At 40.7% G+C, this 21,847-nt stretch overlaps 1 protein-coding gene across 1 annotated transcript in view; it reads left to right on the plus strand.

Moving 5' to 3' along the window:
• The window catches only part of LOC119410420 (nucleotide-binding oligomerization domain-containing protein 1), a 109,755-nt gene that overhangs the window by 78,259 nt on the left and 9,649 nt on the right, over window positions 1-21,847 (plus strand). Inside the window, exons 4-7 of the mRNA XM_037677332.1 lie at window positions 11,508-11,591; window positions 11,697-11,780; window positions 12,663-12,746; window positions 12,831-12,914. Of these exons, the coding sequence (XP_037533260.1) occupies window positions 11,508-11,591; window positions 11,697-11,780; window positions 12,663-12,746; window positions 12,831-12,914 (336 nt within the window). The remainder of the gene's footprint in view (window positions 1-11,507; window positions 11,592-11,696; window positions 11,781-12,662; window positions 12,747-12,830; window positions 12,915-21,847) is intronic.

Consider the following 21,847-nt stretch of genomic DNA (forward strand, 5'->3'; position numbering starts at 1 on the left):
CGAAACGTTTCTATATTTTTTTGCTTTGTTTTTTTTTTTGTTGTTTTTTTTTTAATGTCCAGAGGACCAGATTTAACTTTTTTGGATTCACATACATAAAAGCCAATTAGTAGTTCTCTATTTAAGGAATCCAGCAGACAAGATGAATCTTGGCTTCGATGCAGTCTCCCATCCTGAGCAAGCACAGTGGCAACAGTGGAAAGGAAAAACTCCCTTTTAAAAGGAAGAAACCTCCTGCAGAACCAGGCTCAGGACAAGCGGCCATCTGCTTTGACCGGCTGGTTGAGAGGAGAGGGAGGAGAGACAGACAAACACAGAATGGTAGGTCCAGGTATAAGTCCAGGTGTATCTGATAGACAAAAAAAAAAAACATGTTAAGGATAGAAAAAATAATTACAAATGCAAAACAGGTTGAACAGAGTAAGTAAAGACAGAAGTAGAGTGAAAATTGTGGTCAGTTTGTCCTCCAGCAGTCTAAGCCTATAGCAGCATAACTAAGGGACAGCTCAGGAAACCCAAGCCGACCCTAACTATAGGATTTAGCAAAAAGGAAAGTCTTAAGCCTCGTTTTAAAACTGGATAATGTGTCGGGCTCACAGACAGAGATTGGCAGTTGTTTCCACAAGAGAGGAGCCTGATAACTAAAAGATCTGCCTCCCATTCTGTTTTTGTAAATTCTAGGAACCACAAGTAAACCTGCAGTCTGAGAGTGAAGCGCTCTGTTGGGCAAATATGGAACAATAAGATATGTAATATAAGATGGAGCCAGGTTGTTGAGAGCTTTGTAGGTTAGAAGTAAGATTTTGAAATCTATTCTGGATTTGACAGGGAGCCAATGGAGAGAAACTAAAACTGGAGAAATATGATATGGCCTACTAACTCTGGTTAAGACTCTAGCAGCAGCATTTTGGATCAACTGAAGACATTTTAAAGAAGTATTTGGACATCCAGATAATAAACCATTGCAATAGTCCAGTCTAGACGTGACAAATGCATGGACCAGTTTTTCTGCACCATTTTTAGATAAGATGTTTCTAATTTTAGTGATATTACGCAGATGGAAGAAGGCAGTTCTAGTAACGTTTTTAATGTGGGGGATAAAAGACATGTCCTGATAAAAAATAACACCAAGATTTTTAACATTAGAGCTGGATGACAGATTAATGCCATCTAAGGAGGGAGAAAGACTGAAAAATTCATTCCTATGGTGCTCAGGTCCAAAAACCAAAACCTCAGTTTTTTCTGTGTTCAACAGGAGAAAATTAAGAGTCATCCAGGTTTTTATGTCTTTAAGACATGCTTGTAGTCTAAGTAGCTGATTGCATTCATTGGGTTTAATGGACAAATATAATTGTGTGTCATCAGCATACCAATGGAAATTTATCCCATGCTGTTTAATAACTTTACCTAATGGAAGCATATTTAAAGTAAATAATATTGGCCCAAGCACTGAGCCCTGAGGAACTCCATGACTAACTTTGGTGTATGAAGAAGATTTATTATTTACATTTACAAACTGGAATCTATCAGATAGATATGATTTAAACCACTTTAGAGCTGTTCCTGTAATCCCAATATCATATTCAAGCCTCTGTAGTAAAATATTGTGATCAACTGTATCAAATGCAGCACTGAGGTTTAACAGGACCAGTATAGTCACAAGTCCACTGTCTGAGGCCATGAGAATATCATTAGTTACTTTTATTAGTGCTGTTTCTGTGCTATGATGAGCTCTAAACCCTAACTGAAACTCTTCAAACTGATTATTTCTTTGTAGATGTTCACGCAACTGACCTGCAACTATTTTCTCTAGAATTTTTGAGATGAAAGTTAGATTAGATATAGGTCTATAGTTGGCCAGAATTTCTGAATCAAGATCAGATTTTTTAAGTAAAGGTTTAATTACAGCAACCTTAAAACGCTGTGGTACATAACCATCCATTAAAGACAAATTAAGTAGATCCAAAATGTGGACATTAATTAGGGGGAATACCTCTTTAAACAGTGTGGTTGGGATGGGATCTAGCAGACATGTGGATGTCACTCCTGAAACTTTTCTCCATCCACTCCATCCTGCCTGGACTCTCTTTTTCACTTTTTTTTTTACCACATTCCCCATTTTCTTGGATAGTGGACCCCAAATACTTGAAGTCCGGCACCTTTGTGACCTATGCTCCTTGTAGCATTACTGTTCCACTGGCCTCCCTTTCATTCACATACATGTACTCTGTCTTACTATGGCTGACTTTCATTCCCCTTCTTTCAAGTGCATACCTCCACCTCTCCAAGTTCTCTTCCAGCTGTTCCCTGTTCTCACCACAGATCATAATGTCATCTGCAAACATCATAGTCCATGAGGATTCTTTTTCATTCATTCAACCTTTATTTAAACAGATAAATCACATTGAGCCTCGAAGACTCATTTACAAGTGAGACCTGTTTGGACAGACAAAAACAGTGGTTAACCAGACACGTAGGAGTTGGAGGCGAAAAAAATTCCTATCAGACTTTTTTCTTGGCTGAGAAAAACCCCTAATATTGAAAAAACACCTCGCACAAACAAGCACATATTTACGTAAACATTCTGCAGAGCAGGAAGAAGGAAGAGACGAGACCGGTCAACAACGTCTACAGATGCTCTCGAGGTCAGTGTAATCAGTAAATGTCCTCCGGTGAGATCCATAAACGTTCTCGAGGTATGTCAAGGAATGGCCAATAATAACCTCTGAGAATCCAGAGTCCTGAAATGATGGCAGAAAGTTTTTTCAGCGGGGTTTCATCTGGTTATCAGTTGGAAATTCCTCAGGGAGGGGGTGGTGAGCGTCAGAGCACATTTTCTCCAGGCGAAATTCAGATAAGGTGGCCTTCAAGGACACCAAGGCAACCAAAATTTAAATAAACACACAGTTGTTTTGGAGACAGGCAGAACTTAATGACATCAACCTTGAGTCTGTGTTTGGTCCACTCGGTTCCGAAATGTCCAAACTAACATGGCCACACCGATGGAACATGTCTGAGTAAAAATCCCCAAGATCTGATCCATTCAGCCCAAAGCATTTGAGTCCGGGTACTCGAGACATGAAACCAAACCATCATAAAGGCAAGCAGCGTGATCGGGTCCAAATTTGCTGCTGACGACTTCCTTGATTGTAGATAAATACCAGGACCAGCTGAATCCAAAAAGCAGGAACCGGTTATCGTGAATCCTATTAAATATGCGTCCTTAAAATCCACAGATGGCAGCAGAGATAGACACATCATCAAGTCTTCCAGTCGATGAGATATCCAGCTGCGTACGTGCCAACAGGGTAAATCGGCTCTCCTAAAGCCTGTCTTCTCTTGAAGAAATGTTGTAAATAAAGTTGAGGGACCCACTGGTCAGAACAAGTCCATAATTATGGTTTGGAAGAAATGCAAGAGAGTCTCAGAGTCTCAGAAGCAGTTTCACAGACAGACAGAGCAGCAAAGCAAAGTGGAGAGGGAGGGGGAGGAAGCTTCCGATCTCGGCTTGAGCAAGTGGTGAAGTGCCTGACCTCATCTTTTAGTCAGTCCATCACCAGAGCAAACAAGAAGGGGCTCATAGCCTATCCTTGATGCAATCCCACCTCCACCTTGAAGTTATCTGTCCCTCCTACAGCACATCTCACCACTGTCCTGCTGTCCTCATACATGTCCTGTACCAGTCTAACATACTTTTCTGCCACTCCAGATTTCCTCATGCAATCCCACACCTCCTCTTTTGGCACTTGTCATATGCTTTTTCTAAATCCACAGACACAATGGAGTTCTTTCTGACCCTCTCTGTACTTCTCCATCAGCATTCTCAAAGCAAAGATGGCATCTGTGGTGCTCTTTCTTGGCATGAAACCATACTGCTGCTCACAGTCCAAGTCTTGCTTCCACAACTCTCTCCCAGATCTTCATCCTGTGGCTCATCAACTTAATTCCTCAGTAGTTGCCATCAGCTAGATGTGTTTCCTGTAATAAAACAATTGGGCTTTGTCTCTTAAATTTAGGCAGTGATCTCTTCCTCCTCAGTTGATGCCATGACTGAAATGGTGAAAAATGAAGGAATTTTTCATGAGCGAATTAAAATCAGGTCCAACATGGCTGTGGGAGGGTCTGGAGATTTCCTGGTGGGCTGGTCTGATGTGTGGGCTGCAGGACCAGTGCTCCCTGTTTTTTTAGAACTTTTTATTAACAATATATAAACACAGAACACCGCTACGGCTGGGGCTGCCAGCTCTCATTTTATTTTTTTTCGACCTGACAATCAATCCAGTAGGCGTATCAGCAAATAACCAATCAGCAACCTCAATTTGTCCCGAAGGTAAACGCCCCTTGTCTGTGGAGCTGCTCTGCAGCCGCTGAGGGTGGACGCTCGAGCATGAAGTCTCAACCCTCTGCGGACAGTGTGTACAGTTTCCGTGCGGCTGACAGGACGTGCGAGTATACTGGAGCCTATGATGTGTCCCATCAGTGTATGAATGTGATCTAAAGCACTGATTAGTCTCTTTAGAATGATTTGTTCAGTTAGCTTTGTAGAGATCTATTAGAGTGCTGTATGAATGGGTAAATGAGGCACAGATTCTAGTGTAAAGAGCTTTGAGTATCTTGATAAGATAGAAAGGCGCTATACAAGTACAGTCCATTTACCATTTATCATTTAAGGCCTCACAGTAGACAGTACTCATGGGAAACCTTGCTTATTTAGATTTACTGCACCATAAACCAAATATAATTCTAAATTGGCATCCGAGTGGATAAACCTCATTTTCTTGAGGGTTTAAGTGATGTCCTCTTGAAGCCTGAGTTTTTCTCTATAACTGGTTTCAGTGTCCCACCTCTCTTTCACCGCACCGCTCCCCGGTCCTCTCCCCACCTTGCTCCAGGTCAGCTGCTTTAGTTGTTCCAGGACCGTTTCTGTTGATTTAACGGCCTTCACGGCATAGCCTCTACTGGACATGTCTTCAGTGGCTTCCATCACTGTGTTGTAGATCTTCATTTCATCTGGATATGAAGATAAAGTAATAAAGTAAAGTAATAAAGTAATATTACTTACCCGCTCATAAAGTAATTTATACGGACCGGGTGGGGCCCACACAGCAGGTGGGCGTGGACTAAATTTTTCAGTGTGATGCTTCGCATATCGGGATAAAACCCATCAGCGACAGCCTTAAAGGGCGAAGCCTATACGAAATATAACATAATTTTTAACTGACGTGGCAGACGAGTGTTTTATGATATTACCCAACTGCTGTGCCTTTTTAAAATGCTGTTTAGAGGTTACTGGCTTGTTCTGTGTGGGGAATGTGTGAAGAGAGGCAGCTGTGAGATCAGTTGATCTGACAGTCAGGCTGGAATCAGATGAAACTTTACTTTCAGAGATGTTTCTGTTTTATTTCAAAACATACATCATCAAAAAACATGCACATTCCCCTCAAGGAGCTGTTCCCTCGTGGAGGGGGCGGGTGGAGGAGCGGAGCGTGAAGTCACTGCCGCAGCTGTGGAGCGCCTCTGCTGCTGTTGCTGGCCACGGCGGTCCCTCCAGCAGCCAGAGGAGTGGGAGGAGGACTGTGACATCACCAGATGGTGTACCGTCTCTGAGACCTCCTCGGACCTCTGCAATTTCTCAAGGATGGTCCTGAAGTTGGCCCCAAACAGCATCTCTGGGGTGATGGGGCCCTCCAGCAGGTCTCTCTGCTGCCTCTCGGACAAGGATGGTGAGAGGAGGAGCCAGGTGGTACTCTGGATCATGGTCATCCAGGCGGCGATGCGGCATACAGGCACAGAGGTGGCGCACATGTTTCACTTTGTCTCCTCCAGCAGGTCTGCTTCCTCCAGCCTCTTGGAGATGCTGTAGGCCAGCTGGGCGACATTGTTGTTTGTTGCGGCCGCCTGGAATGAGCACTAGTGAGCTTGGTTGGAGAGCTTTGTCACCATCTGGTCATGCTTCCCTGGAGGGACAGGTTGCTGGTCCATCCTAGAAGCTTTTGCTCCAAGCGCCTCCACCAGGCTTTGCTCCAGGGCGGGAACCGAGGGAGAAACTCCGATAGGTAAAACCCTCTGCTCTGGAGATGGAGGCGAAGGAGGAGACAGGCGTCTTCAGCTTGCCGGGCCCAGCTGCAGCTTCGTTCCAGTACGATGTCACTGCTGGAAAGCGGGGCCAGATGAGGTCAGGGCGACGAGCCGGGGCGGAGCCAAACCATCCCGCTAGATTATTCGATCGGGGCAGATGGAGGCGAGGGACGGAAAGTCCCTTTGTGTCAGCAGCCTCCTGGATTATGTCGGGCAGCTTCGAGAGGAGGGCGCCGACGGCTTGGAGCGGTTTGGTTGCCTACGTGGGAAGACCCAAGGTGGCTGAGCATTTGCTCAGCCGCTCTTCTTCCGTCACTACGCTCTCCAGGAGAGAGGGTGCAGCGAGGCTGTTGCCAGCATCACCTTTCTCGGAGGAGTCATTGGGCTGTGGCTGAGTGGTTAGAGCAGTCGTCCTCCAATGCGAGAGTTGGGGGTTCGAATGTACCAGCAGTCAAATGTCGAAGTGTCCCTGGGCAAGACACTGAACCCCTCATAGCCTCTGATGTGTGTCCCATCGGTGTATGAATGTGATAAAGCTCTGATTAGTCTCTTAAGAAAGATTTGTTCAATGAGCTTTGTAGAGATCTAGTAGAGTGCTGTATGAATGGGTAAATGAGGACACATAATGTAGTGTAAAGTGCTTTGAGTATCTTGAAATAAGATAGAAAAGCGCTATATAAGTACAGTCCATTTACCATTTACTCACTGCACGACTCTGCGTCAAAGAAAGGCAGTGGCGTCGTCCAGCGCGTAGCATCCCGCCACAGAAAAACACTCAGCAAAACGTCTGTCAGGGTAAGGAATAGCTCACATGGACAGCAGGAGATCGGCGTGGCAGAGACCCAGGCATCCTTCGCAAAAGTTGTGCCGGTCAAAGCTGGACATCTTTTCCTTCTTCGTTCTTTTGACAATGCTGGCTGAAGAAAAAATGGGAGCCGATTACCCGGTCTCACCGTAATTCATACGGATCGGGGGTGGGGCCCACACAGCTGGTGGGAGCGGACTAAAGTTCTCAGTGCTGTGCGCAAAGGGATAAACCCTCTAGCGATAGTCTTAAAGGGCGAAACCTATACGAAATAGAACTGGAGAGATATGATCTCTCCTACTAACTCATAATAATTTAATGAGAACTGAAAGCAGGGCAGGGCATTTAAGAGTTTTTCTACCAGCTGCTTTGTGGTTTGTTCAACATGTTTTGTTATTAAGCAAGTTGAGCATCATGAGTTAGTCTGCGTTGAAATGATAATTCATTTTTTCTAAGCACATTATGTGCGGACATGTTCCGCCAATGCAAGTGATGAGACTTCAAATCCACCAGCAGTCACATGCCGAAGTGTCCATGGGTGTAGTGAACTAGGCCTCCGACCAAAACCTGCCTCTGAAGACCTGTTGTTTCATTGATTTGAATCCAAAAATACAAATTAGCTCATCCAGAGACTGTCTAATTGTATCCTGAAGTAATAAATTGAAAGAACACTCTTCTTTTATATTATCATTACTATTTTACAATATCTTGATAATCAAAGTGTGTTTAGTTCATATCATTTCTAAAGTTGAAGTGAACACTCATTTTAAATCAACTGTGAAACAGTATTAATGATTTTTTTAATCCCCATTTAAATTAGAAATCAAGTTAAATGTCTATTTACAAAGTAATTATGCATTTTGATTTTCTGTCTAAAGGAGAAGTAGTGATGTCGGTCAAAAGTCAGAGACAGTCAGAAAGAAGTTATTAGAACAGGCTGTATTGTTTTTAAACCTAGCAGACGGTAAAAAAGAAGCAACTGGCACCTGCTTCCTCTCACTCCTTCAAAACATTTCTCTGTCTGTACTAAACGTTCCTAAACATTCCTGCTGTCTTTTTGACTTTTAATAACCCTTTGACATCACTGAAACACACCCCCTGTTGTTTGTTTCAACCAATCAGGAAGTCCTGAGTGACGGGAAGTGAGAACTCTTTAAATGTCCACACTTCCTAGAACTACTCAGTTGACTGGGTCTTCTGGAGTCTACTCCGTTCTTCTGAAGTCTTGGATCTGAGTTGAACTCAGTCTTTGATGGTGTCTTCTCAAGCCTTGTGGAGTCTTCCACTCCTGAATGGGATCTCTGACGGACTCACAGATGCTTGCTGTGGATCCACCCGGGTGTAATGCCTCCAACTTCGAAGGGAGCTGAGCCTGTTTGTTGAACGGAGTAAATCGACACGACTTCTGACGATGGCCAGCCGCTCTTACCGGAGACGTTGGAAGGTAGCGTTGAAATGGACCCGACACCGAAGCTGATTTATCTCCTGCGAAGGTAATGAGTCGTGACGCGCTAAGTGTACCGGAGGTTTGAGCTGGTGATTGAAAGAAGCGTGCCCTCCTGGTCAACAACATACTCATCACCCATCCTTCCTTTCAACTCTTCTATTTTGTCAGTAATCTAGATGCCTTCAGAAATGTCTTGTTGTCTTAGTAGTAAAGCGTGCCAAGTTTTATTAATCAGAACCCGATCAGCTAATAACGTGTACATGTTTTGATTTTAAATTTTGATTCTGTTAAATAAACGACCACATTTATTCTGATGGGTCAAAGTTAAATTAATGTCTCTTGTCACTGATTAAACAATCCTCACAGTTACGTCGTCACATGGCATTAATTTAACTAAAAAAAGACAGAACCTGTTATATTTAAATAATTAGTAGTGAAGGTACAGTTAAGCTGTCCCCCACCATTTCACTACATTTGGTGGGACCGTACGTGTTTTAAATAACACATTTGGTGGGACCGTATGTCCACAGCAAAGCTGTCCTTGACACACTACAATGGGCAAGACACTGAACCCCTCATAGCCTCCGATGTGTGTCCCATCGGTGTATGAATGTGATAAAGCACTGATTAGTCTCATTAGAATGATTTGTTCAATTAGCTTTGCAGAGATCTAGTAGAGTGCTGTATGAATGGGTAAATGAGGATATAGATTGTGTAAAGTGCTTTGAGAAGCTTGATTAGATAGAAAGGCACTGTATACAAACCGGATTCCAAAAAAGTTGGGACACTAAACAAATTGTGAATAAAAACTGAATGCAATGATGTGGAGATGGCAAATGTCAATATTTTATTTGTAATCTAACATAGATGACAGATCAAAAGTTTAATCTGAGTAAATGTAACATTTTAAAGGAAAAATATGTTGATTCAAAATTTCACAGTGTCAACAAATCCCAGAAAAGTTGGGACAAATAGCAATAAGTGGCTGGCAAAAGGAAATTGTGCATATAACGAACAGCTTGAAGACCAATTAACACTAATTAGGTCAATTGACAACATGATTGGGTATAAAAAGAGCTTCTCAAAGTGTCAGTGTCTCTCAGAAGCCAAGATGGTAAGAGGATCACCAATTCCACAATTGTTGCGCAGAAAGATAGTGCAGCAATACCAGAATGGTGTTACCCAGCGTAAAATAGCAAAGACTTTTAAGTTATCATCATCAACCATGCATAACATCATCAAAAGATTTAGAGAATCTCGAACAATTGCTGTGAGTAAGGGTCAAGGCAGTTCAACTCTACTGGATGCTCGTGATCTCCAGGCCCTTAACGTCACTGCACCTCAAACAGGAATGCCACTGTCAAGGAAATAACAGAATGGGCTCAGGAATACTTCCAGATAGCATTGTCAGTGAACACAATCCACCGTGCCATCTGCCGTTGCCAGCTGCAACTCTACAGTGAAAAGAGGAAGCCATTTCTAAGCAAGCTCTACAAGCTCAGATGTTTGCACTGGGCCAGGGTCATTGAAAATGGAGTGGGACAAAATGGAAGATTGTTCTGTGGTCATATGAGTCAGCGGAGTTCTTTATGGAACACTGGGACGCCATGTCATTTGGACCAGAGAGGACAAGGATAGCCCAAGTTGTTATCAACACTCTGTTCAGAAGCCTGCATCACTGATGGTATGGGGTTGCATGAGCGCTTGTGGCATGGGCAGTTTGCATGTCTGAAAAGGCACCATTAATGCAGAGAACTATGTTCAGGTTCTAGAACAACATATGCTCTCATCTAGACATCATCTCTTTCAGGGAAGACCCTGCATTTTTCAACACGATAATGCCAGACCACATTCTGCAGCAATCACAACATCATGGCTACGTAGGAGAAGGATCCGGGTACTGAAATGGCTAGCCTGCAGTCCAGATCTTTCACCTGTAGAGAACATTTGGCACATCATAAAGAGGAAGGTGCGACAAAGAAGGCCCAAGACGATTGAACAGTTAGAGGCCTGTATTAGACATGAATGGGAGAGCATTCCTATTTCTAAACTTGAGAAACTGGTCTCCTCTGTCCCCAGACGTCTGTTGAGTGTTGTAAGAAGAAGGGGGGATGCCACACAGTGGTAAAAATGGACTTGTCCCAACTTTTTTGGGGTTTGTTGACGCCATGAAATTTGGAAACAACAGATTTTTCCCTTAAAATGATGCATTCTCTCAGTTTAAACTTTTGATCTGTGATTTGTGTTCTATTCTGATTAAAATATTAAATGTTGGCACCTCCACATCATTGCATTCAGTTTTTATTCACAATCTGTTTAGTGTCCCAACTTTTTTGGAATCCGGTTTGTAAGTACAGTCCATTTACCATTTACCATTTATTAAAAAAATTGAGGTTCATGTTTAAATTTAAGAGCTCGTTTGAGAACGAACTTTCCTCTTGTCCTTTGTGCAAGGCAGGAAAGATGCCCTCCTTTTGTAAGACAGTAACTAAATATATACCCAAAGTAAATTTGAATAGCTTACTTTTTACTTTATTTTTTTTACACATTTACTTTTGCTTGAGTACTACATTTGGGCGGCTGTGGCTGAGTGGTTAGAGCAGTCGTCCTCCAATGCGAGAGTTGGGGGTTCGAATCCAGCAGCAGTCACATGTCGAAGTGTCTCTGGGCAAGACACTGAACACCTCAAAGCCTCCGATGTGTGTCCCATCGGTGTATGAATGTGATAAAGCTCTGATTAGTCTCTTTAGAATTATTTGAAAATGAGGACACAGATTGTAGTGTAAAGTGCTTTGAGTATCTTGAAATAAGACAGAAAGGCACTATATAAGTACAGTCCATTTTACATTTTTGTACTCTCCACTTTTGTAAAATTTGACTTGATATGTATTAAAGAAAATGTACAACTAATTCAAACTTGCAAACCCAATTCTTGTACAAATCAATAACATTGTATGCTGTGCCATCACTCCACCCTGAAAAAAAAACCTCTCAAATATAATCCTTATTGTGATTATTAAATAATTAATGACATTGGGGAGTAGATACAAACTTCTGACCACAACTGTGTGTGTTTTTACAGTATGCTATAACTTTTAATGAACATGACAAATAATTGTATATTTTACGAACAACATGTAATTACCGTATAAAATCTGATGTAAATTATTTTTCCAGGCTTTACAATAATAACATCACAGATACTGGAGCCAAGCTGGTTGCTCAGATAATCGAAGAATGCCCCAAGCTGGAAGTTGTCAAGTATGCTGAGGACTTGTACAAAAATAAATTTATATATACAGTATATATATATGATAATGGAATTATAGCTATGTTGTGTTTGATGCTGTCAAAATTTATTTTCAGGATTGGTAAAAACAAGATTACAAGTGTTGGTGGAAGGTACTTGGCCAGTGCAATTCAGAAAAGTACTTCTATATTTGATGTGGGGTAAGTACAAACAAGAAGGTTGATTAGGATTTAATTAATGTTGGACAGCAATTTCAATTCAATTCAATTCAGTTTATTTATATAATGCCAATTCACAACAAAGTTGTCTCAGGGTACTTTACAGAAACATTCACATACATAGAAAAAACAATTAGTAAAGTTCTCTATCTAAGAAATGGTAAATGGACTGTACTTATATAGCGCCTTTCTATCTTATTTCAAGATACTCAAAGTGCTTTACACTACAATCTCTGCCTCATTTACCCATTCATACAGCACTCTACTAGATCACTACAAAGCTAATTGAACAAATCATTCTAAAGAGACTAATCAGTGCTTTAGATCACATTCCTACACTGATGGGACACACATCAGAGGCCTATGAGAGGTTCAGTGTCTTGCCCAGGGACACTTCGACATGTGACTGCTGGTGGATTCGAACCCCCAACTCTCACATTGGAGGACGACTGCTCTAACCACTCAGCCACAGCCAGCAGACTCGTTGAATCTTCACTTTGCTCAGGATGGTAGACTGCGACAAACACAATGGCAACAGTGGAAAGGAAAAACTCCCTTTTAAGGATGTTTTCACACCTGATAGTCTGGTAGACTCGGTTTGATTGGGGACCAATATCCAGAACATTTGTTTACATTTTCAGCTGGTGCGGTTCACAATCACACTGAAATGTTTCTGGTAATTTCCTTGAGACAACTTTGTTGTGATTTGGCGCTATAAATTATCTGAATTGAATTGAACTGTCAATCGAGCCAACCTGTCCCCTCCCATTCTGCTCCTGGAAACTCTTAGTCAAGTCAATTTAAAAGAGAGGCCTTCAGTGTTTGGATGTCCCTTAATTCCTATAGTTCACCTTTGTCTTCCAGGATGTGGGGGAACAGCATTGGTGATGAGGGAGCAGAAGCATTTGCTGAAGCTTTGAAGAACCACCCTAGGCTCACCAACCTCAGGTAGGAAAGCAAGGCAAATAAAACAAAACAAATTATTTTAAATAAACAAAATTTACTTCAATAAATTGTTCCTCTGTGCTCCAGTCTCTCAGCGAATGGCATCACATCAAAAGGAGGGAAGATCCTGGCAGAAGCACTGCTTCAGAACAGCGTCCTCAGGATATTCTGGTATGTAATGCACTTAGATTCAGCTAAAGATTGTTTTATACCAGAGGGCATAGTTTGTTTGAGTCATTCATTTCATTTATTTAACCAGATTAAAACCCCACTGAGATTAAGATTTCATTTGTAAAAATTCAGCAACAGACATCATAAAAAGTGTTATATAACTCACAAACAGGATAAAAGTGACAATCATTTGAACAATTTAAACACTCATAAAATGCTGAAACTAGAAGCAAAAATAACATTTGAAAACACTGGCACCGATTAATAGGCATATGCAGGACAAGCAACTGCTTAGGCCAGCGTGGAACCCTTGAGTGCACATTAGTTGTGTGTATTTGAAAGAAGATGTATTTAGTTTGATATTTATGTTAACAGAACTATAATTCAATACTACTAATGTATGCAAATGAGTCCCAGAGGCTCAATGGGATTAACCTGTCTAGGATGTCATGGTTGAATGAATTATCCAACAATTTTTAGTCAGGTCATCTGGAAAGTTTCTTTTTTTGCTGAAACTTTTCACCTTCCATCCAGAAGTCTTCATCAGTCAAGGAAACGCACAACACAAAACTGATTCTTCCCCCAAACAGCTTACTCCAAAGTGGAACAAACCAGTTATGTTGGTGCTAAGATGGTGTCTTTGGCACGCCCCCTCCTCTGGAGCCGGCCCTCATCCTCGTCGACAGTCATGTCAAACTGGTTCAAAACCAAAAAAAGTCCATGCTCAATAATCCAGGTATACAATCCAATATTTTTCAGTCAGGTCATCCAGACAGTTTCGTTTTTTGCTGAAACGTTTCACCTTCCATCCGGAAGGCTTCATCAGTCAAGGAAACACACAACACAAAATTTATTCTTCCCACAAACAGCTTACTCCAAAGTGGAACAAGCCAGTTATGTTGGTGCTAAGATGGTGTCTTTGGCACGCCCCCTCCTCTGGAGCCGGCCCTCTTCCTCGTCGACAGTCATGTCAAACTTGATTAATAATCACGTCTTGGATCTGCTTAATTTGTCTCTAATAAATGGTTACGTACCAGAGAGCTTTAAGATTGCTGTAATTAAACCAGTGCTTCTCAATTATTTTCTGTTATGCCCCCCAGGAAGAAATAAACATCCCCCTCCCCCCAACTCTCCACCGAGACTGTCTATAAGATTGTCACAAGTACACCTCTGCCTAACATTGTGTCCTTATTAACATTAAAGGAAAAAAAGAATATGGATCAACTTACAAGGAAGAATAATTTTATTGACATTGTTTTTTTATTCTGTAACAGAAACAACTTGAAGTGCATCAATTTGCCTGAAAAAAAAAAAATCATTTTTTTAAACTTTAAACATTTTGGACCATTTGATACTGAAAAATTAAATAAAATATAATCAATAAATAATAATAAATTCAGATTTATCAGCAACATTTTAACTCAGGATTGTTATATAAAACACTTTGACTTACAAAACAAAAATGAATAAAACAATTTATGCAGATTTTATTTTTTTTTATCAAAATGAGGAAGTCAGGATCAATGAGCACACTCATCGATAAAACACACAAAAAAAATTCCACATGAAAGAGGAAAGAGGGGGGCAGGTAACCCCCTCGCTTTGAGTTTATGCTTTGTCGCCTGCATGTTGTGGGTGACAAGCATCAAGAGTATAAAAAACAGCAGCTTAACTGAGGTGAATTAATTTTGTTAGCAAAGAATAGTCCTAACATTTATTAAACATTACTTCTGTAAATTGTGCTTTGACAAACTTATCGATAAAACTCAAACATTTTGTCAAAGCAATAGAGGAAAGAGGGGGCAGGTGTCACTCTCGCTTGAGTTTATTTATTGTTGCATGCGTGCTGTGAGTGACGTCCAGTGTGTATGGACATAAAAACAGCAGCGGATGACGGAGGAGGTGACGGTCTGAGTTTATTTATCGTGTCAGCAGCAGAGGGGAGAGACACAGTTCATGCATGGCTCCCAAAACCACAAGGCAGCCATAACTGTTCATAACTTATTAGGAACGCACGCGACACAATAAGAATGGTGAGGGGAAAAAAAAACTACTCCCTGCGGCAAAAAAAAGCATGTTTTCTAGGGTCACATGCCCCCCCCCCCCCCCCCCCCCCCCCCCCGGCATTGCCCCGGACCCCCCCACACTATTTGAGAAGGACTGAATTACACCTTTACTTAAGAAACATAACCTTGAATCAGGAATCCAAGCCAACTGTAGACCTATATCTAATCTAACTTTCATCTCAGAAATTCTAGAGAAAATAGTTGCTGGTCATCTGCAAATTAATAATCAGTTTGAAGAGTTTCAGTCAGGTTTTAGAGCTCACCACAGCACTGAATCTGCACTGGAGAAAGTTACCAATTATATTCTTATGGCCTCTGACAACGGACAGGTGTCTACACTAGGGGTTGAACGAGTATATAATTTTTAAACTTGACATTAACATAATTAAACCCGAGTAGAACTCGACTATTTGATGACGTCATAGATCTCAAGAACAAAAATAAATAAAACCGCAAAAAACGATAATTATTTACAAAAAAAAAAGACCAACAAAACATTGGGAGCGTATATTATGCTCCTACCATTTATCATACTGCAAATAAGTCACAGGAAAAACTAAACCATTAGTTATTATTATTAAACTGCAAACGTGAAGAAACACAGCACTTCAAAAACGAAACTTAAACCGAAACTGGTTCTGGTTCAGTGGATAGGACCCCGTGATACACCATACTCTGTGACCTGCAACAGTGCAACACCGCCCTCTACGGTCATACGGTGGTCACATAATATGACGTCACTACGGATACCCGACTTTACATTTTTAACATCGATAGATGTCCTAGCAATCGATGTGTAGATTACTCGAGTACTCTGTTAATGCCCTAGTCTACACAGGTCCTGTTAGACCTCAGTTTGTGGGAGTTCTGGCTTTGCCAGCCAACTTTCTCTCACCCACAGCTGCAGCAGGTTTCTAATCAATCACCAATCCACTCCTGAACCTGATTAGAGGGACGACTCTGGAGGAGCATAAAAGCCTCAGCCAGACACTTGGGCGGCTGTGGCTGAGTGGTTAGAGCAGTCGTCCTCCAATGCGAGAGTTGGGGGTTCGAATCCACCAGCACTCACATGTCGAAGTGTCCCTGGGCAAGACACTGAACCCCTCATAGCCTCTTATGTGTGTCCCATCAGTGTATGAATGTGATCTAAAGCACTGATTAGTCTCATTAGAATGATTTGTTCAATGAGCTTTGTAGAGATCTAGTAGAGTGCTGTATGAATGGGTAAATGAGGCACAGATTGTAATGTAAAGCGTTTTGAGTATCTTGAAATAAGATAGAAAGGTGCTATATAAGTACAGTCCATTTTACCATTTACCATTACACTCCTTCAGCGCCGGGACATTATCTTAGCAATGGTAATGTGATGGATGGCCTCTAGACTGCCTGCACACATTTTACTACTAAGACTTGTCTCTTGATCTCCCTACAGTTGACTTCTAGTCTTGGATTCCAGTTAGGGGTTGAACGACTACATAATTTTTAAACTCGACATTAACATAATAAAACTCGAGTAGAACTCTAGTACTTGATGACATCATAGGATCTAAAGATACAAAAATAAATAAATAAAACAGCAAAAATGGTCATTATTTACTAAAAAAGACCAACAAAAAATTGGGAGCATATATTATGCTCCTACCATTTATCATATTGCAAATAAGTCACATGAAAAACTGAACTGTTAGTTTTTATTATTAAGCTGCAAACGTGAAGAAACGTGCAGCACGTCAAAAACGAAACTAAAAACAGTGGCGGGGGGGCAGGGGGGGGGTCGACCACCCTGCACCACCGCCAGCTGTGGTGCGCATTAAGTTTAGTTTTACAGATTAATATGTTTATAGATTTTTTTTACAGGTTTAGAGATTAATATATTTGGCTTTTTGTTTGTGAAACAAGGTCAGAGAAAGCTGGTTCTGGTTCGGTCGATTGGACCCGGTGTTACACCATATTCAGACCTGCAACAGTGCATGCAACACCGCCCCCTACGGTCACAAAATATGGTGTAACACCGGTTCGCAACATGCTCCAAACAGTCAGGAAGTTTATTCATTTTCTGTTTGCTTACGGTAGTTGAACCAGAAGATTAATCTTTAGTGAAATATTTCCAGACTATTGATGTATTTCTACCTGTGTGCCAAGACTGGGTCTGCTCTGCTCCATCCGTCTGCTTGGAGGAATCCATTTTGTAACCCCCACCCAGTGCGGATCACATGACACGTGACGTGATGACGTAACGGTGGCGTAATGACGTCACCACTAGGGCATTAACAGAGTACTCGAGTAATCTACACATCGATTGCTAGGACATCTATCGAGGTTGAAAATGTTACGTCGAGTATCCGTAGTGACGTCATATTATGTGACCACCGTATGACCGTAGGGGGCGGTGTTGCACTGTTGCAGGTCACAGAGTGTGGTGTAACACCGGGTCCAATCCACCAGAACCAGTTTCGGTTTAAGTTTTGTTTTTGACGTGCTGCATGTTTTTTCACGTTTGCAGTTTAATAATAACAACAACTAATAGTTTAGTTTTTCCTGTGACTTATTTGCAGTATGATAAATGGTGGGAGCATAATATACGCTCCCAATGTTTTGTTGGTCTTTTTTTTTTGTTGTAAATAATTACCTTTTTTTGCGGTTTTATTTATTTATTTATTTTTGTATCTTGAGATCTATGACGTCATCAAATACTCGAGTTCTACTCGGTTTTTATTATGTTAATGTCGAGTTTAAAACTTATATACTCGTTCAACCCCTAGTCACCACGAATACTCGACATGAAATTAAAAACCTTGATAGGTGTCCTAGAAATCGACGTGTAGATTACTCGAGTAGTCTGTTAAAGCCCTAATTCCAATCACCTTCCTAGGTCTCTGTGCTCCTTGTGTTTTTGCTACCTGTCAAGATTTTGTCCCTACTGCTATCCACCTTCAGCCTGAGAAACCTGCCACCTTCACTACAAACCTGATCCTCTCTCCAATGGTACTCACCTGTTTCTCAACTAAGGAACCTCCTGGAACCAGAACCTCACAGCCCTCTCCTTGGATTCCATCTACAAGAAAAAAACTTTTCAGTAAAACATTCTTCTACTCTCTCTCTGAAAGATGACTCAAGATCCAACTCAATACTCACCGTGTCCCTCTTCCTTTTCAGCCACCCGACCCCTCACCTGTAAATAAAAACATTTATTTTTGTAAACTCTGTGTTTGTCTCTTGTTCGGTCCGCCACTTGGGGTCTAAACACTACTCATGTTACAGTTCTGCATTTGATACAATTGATCATTCTATTACAGAGACTTGAATTTGATGTTGGAATTACAGGAATGGCTCTGTATTGGTTTAAATCATATATATCTGATAGATTCCAATTTGTAAATGTAAACAATGAATCTTCATCATACACCAAAGAGAGTTCCTCAAGATTCAGTGCTTGGACGAATACTCTTTACCTTGTATATGCTTCAATGGTAATAGGTAATATTATTAAACAGCATGGGATAAATTTTCATTGTTATGCTGATGATACACAGTTATATTTGTCCTTGAAACCCCATGAATCCAATCAGCTACTTAAACTTCAAACATGTCTTAAAGACGTAAAACCCAGGATAACAATAAATTTTCAGATTTTGAATACAGACAAGACTGAGGTTTTAGTTTTTGGACCTGAGCATTTTAGGAATAAATTTTTCAGTCTTTCACCCTCCTTGAATGGCATTAATCTGGCCTCCAGCTCTAATGTTAAAAATCTTGGTGTTATTTTTGATCAGGACATGTCTTTTACTAGATACGCCTTCTTCCACTTGCATAATATCGCTAAAATTAGAAACATCTAAAAATGATGCAGAAAAATTGGTTCATGCATTTGTCACGTATAGACTGGACTATTGCAATGCTTTATTATCTGGGTGTCCAAATACTTCTTTAAAACGTCTTCAGCTGATCCAGAATGCTGCTGCTAGAGTCTTAACTGGAGTTAGTAGAAGCGATCATATTGTATCTCTCTAGTTTTACCTTCCCTCCATTGGCTTCCTGTCAAGTCCAGAATTGAATTCAAAATCTTACAAAGCCCTCAACAACCTAGCTCCATCTTATATTACAGATTTTATTGTTCCATATTTTCCCAACAGAGCACTTTGCTCTCAGACTGCAGGCTTACTCACGGTCCCTAGAGTTTCCAAAAGCAGAACAGGAGGAAGCTCTTTCAGTTATCAGGCTCTTCTCTTGTGGAACAAACTTCCAGTTTCTGTCCATAGGGCTGACACATTGTCCAGTTTTAAGACTGGATGTAAGACTTTCCTTTTTGATAAATCCTATAGTTAGTGTTGGCTTGTCATGATGTCTTAAGCTTAGACTACTAGAGGACAAATTGACCTCATTTCCTTAAATAAATTGTTAAAATTGAGTAGTTTTCATTTGATACTATTTCTATCTTAACATGTGATTCTTGACCTTAGGTCTGTTGTAAACAAATATTGTAGTAATCGAGTAATCAATAGATTATTCTGGTGATTGATCGAGTAATTGGAAAACTGAATTTGCCAGGTTCTGCAGTAACTACCGTACTAATTTTATGAATAATACAAATACACAAAAAAAGAACATTAAATAAACAACCCATTTGATTATTGAATTATTTTTAAACATCATATAAAAATCTATAAATGCTGTAAAATATTTTTTATGGATTGGAAAAATGAATGGAATTTACAAAGTAGAATCTGGAAGGAAGGACATAATTTGGATTGAAGGTGGAGATGATCTTCTGGAAGCCTTCATCTTCCACCACGGACAGCGGCTGCATGTCTGTGATGATCATATTTAAAATGCTGTTTGTGAACTCAGCTGCTTGCACAACCAACATCCTGGAGCTCTTTGTATGAAGCTGTCCAACGAATGACTCTGCCATTCACTGAAAAGAAGAAGAATAAAATTATTTGTTTGTTCATTGTTATTCCTTAATAAATTTTCAAGTGTGCTTCACTGGATATTATAAAATTATGTAATATTGTTAAGTAATCTACACTTTCTGATGACCTGCTGCAATCAAAGTAACATTAGTATGTCAGTTGTATTTGATATATGCTTTTATTTATGTGTGAGGTTTGAGGATGTTTTAATTAAAAACCCTCTGTCACTGAATTATTTTTTAACTATCACATAAAAATCTAAATGCTGTAAATAATTTTTATGGATTGGAAAACTGAATGGAATCTTTGTTAGAAAATGAATAAGATAGATAGATAATGTATAATTTGGAGTTTGTACATTGAGTTCTGCAGACTGTATTATTATTTAGTCTTAATTGCTTAGCTATAAACAAATATAACGGTAGTAATAAATGCAGATTAATCCCAGTTTTTAAGTCATAAACAGTAGCAAGAAGAAAAAAAATCCTATGCACTCATGTAAATACATTTACACTTGAAATATTCATCCTAAATATCTAATTTAAATCAGGATGGAAGTACAGCAATAAACAAATGTGTTTCAGCTCATGTCGTCAGTCTGTTGCTGGGCTTTTATCATTAACAAACTTGTATCAAGTCCTGGAAAAATTTTTCCCTCACACAACGTACAGACCCTGCCAGGTAGCAACTATGATTAGTCAGTAGATTTAACGTTAGCAAAAATATGCCTCATTTTACATCTATAACATGACAGATTATCACACATTTAGGTTAACATATTTTGCACAGAGAACATGATACCTGTTACAGCTGCGGACGAGTTTGATGCATACAGCGGGTGTTTTCTCTTCAGACGCTGCAACATCGACGACGTGCTGTTGTGGTTACTTCAATTCTGCTTTGCAGTGGATGCATTTTGCTGTGTTGTCTTTTTTGTTTAGCCTAAAATGTTCCCAAACTTTTGACAGTTTTTGTTGTTTTCGGGGCTCTTATTCTAGGCAGTCTCCATTCTCTCCATAGCTGCAAACTTAGCACATACGCCAGTGGTTAATTTGAGCCGGATCCTGCCGGAACAAAATCCGGGAACTCTGTCATTTTGACCCGTTCTGTTCTGGCAACTTTTCCTTGGATCCGGTAGCTCCGCCCCTAAAAGTTCAAAGTCATCGCGCATTTTTGTTTTGATTATTTATTAAAAATAATACGAGAGATGTTGCCCGTAGTCCGGTGGACCCAGTCTGTGGACTGGATGTTCCTAGCTGCAGCACGCGCAGCGCACCAGCTACACGCTCCTTAGAGAAGCAAGAGAGGAGCCTCTGGGCTGGGGGTTGAGGACGGAGGGACAGGTGGTCTTACGCACAGAGATTTTGTGCGGAGTCCTTGTCTCCTCCTCCTCTCCAAATATTGTCCTTACTCAGTGGGGCTGCGCACTGAAAAACACCCTGTCTCCTCCTCTCGGACCCCTGAAACAGAAACGATCATTTATTCAAGAGAATAAATTAATGACCTGTGGACAGTACACATTACGCACAGAAACGTCTCCAGACAGCTCTAGCGCGTGCGCAACATCAGCAGGTGTCTGAACTCCTGCTACATTTCAGACATAAATAAAAAAGCTTACTGTAAAAAATTAATTAAAAATAAAAAGAGAGAAATGTTTGATGTGTTATTCACATTATACATCACGTTTCAAAACAACTGCGCTAATTTTGTCAAAATAACAACAGCGATCAAAACATAAAAAAAACAGTCCAATTTACTTTAAGAAAAAATGGATGGATGGATGGATGTCCTTAGTTGGACAACAGAGAATTGAAGCCTTCAGGTGCTTCAAATGGTGCCACAAGACTGGAGCAAAAGTGGAGAAGAGTTAAGCTCAGAACCGTGAAGTGAGGGGATGGAGGAGGGAGGTTTAGGACACCTGACAGAATCGGATGTGCTCTAATTCACACACAAC

This window comes from Nematolebias whitei, chromosome 5 (genome assembly GCF_014905685.2).
Source record: "Nematolebias whitei isolate Nwh7 chromosome 5, NemWhi1, whole genome shotgun sequence".
Lineage (NCBI taxonomy): Eukaryota > Metazoa > Chordata > Actinopteri > Cyprinodontiformes > Rivulidae > Nematolebias > Nematolebias whitei.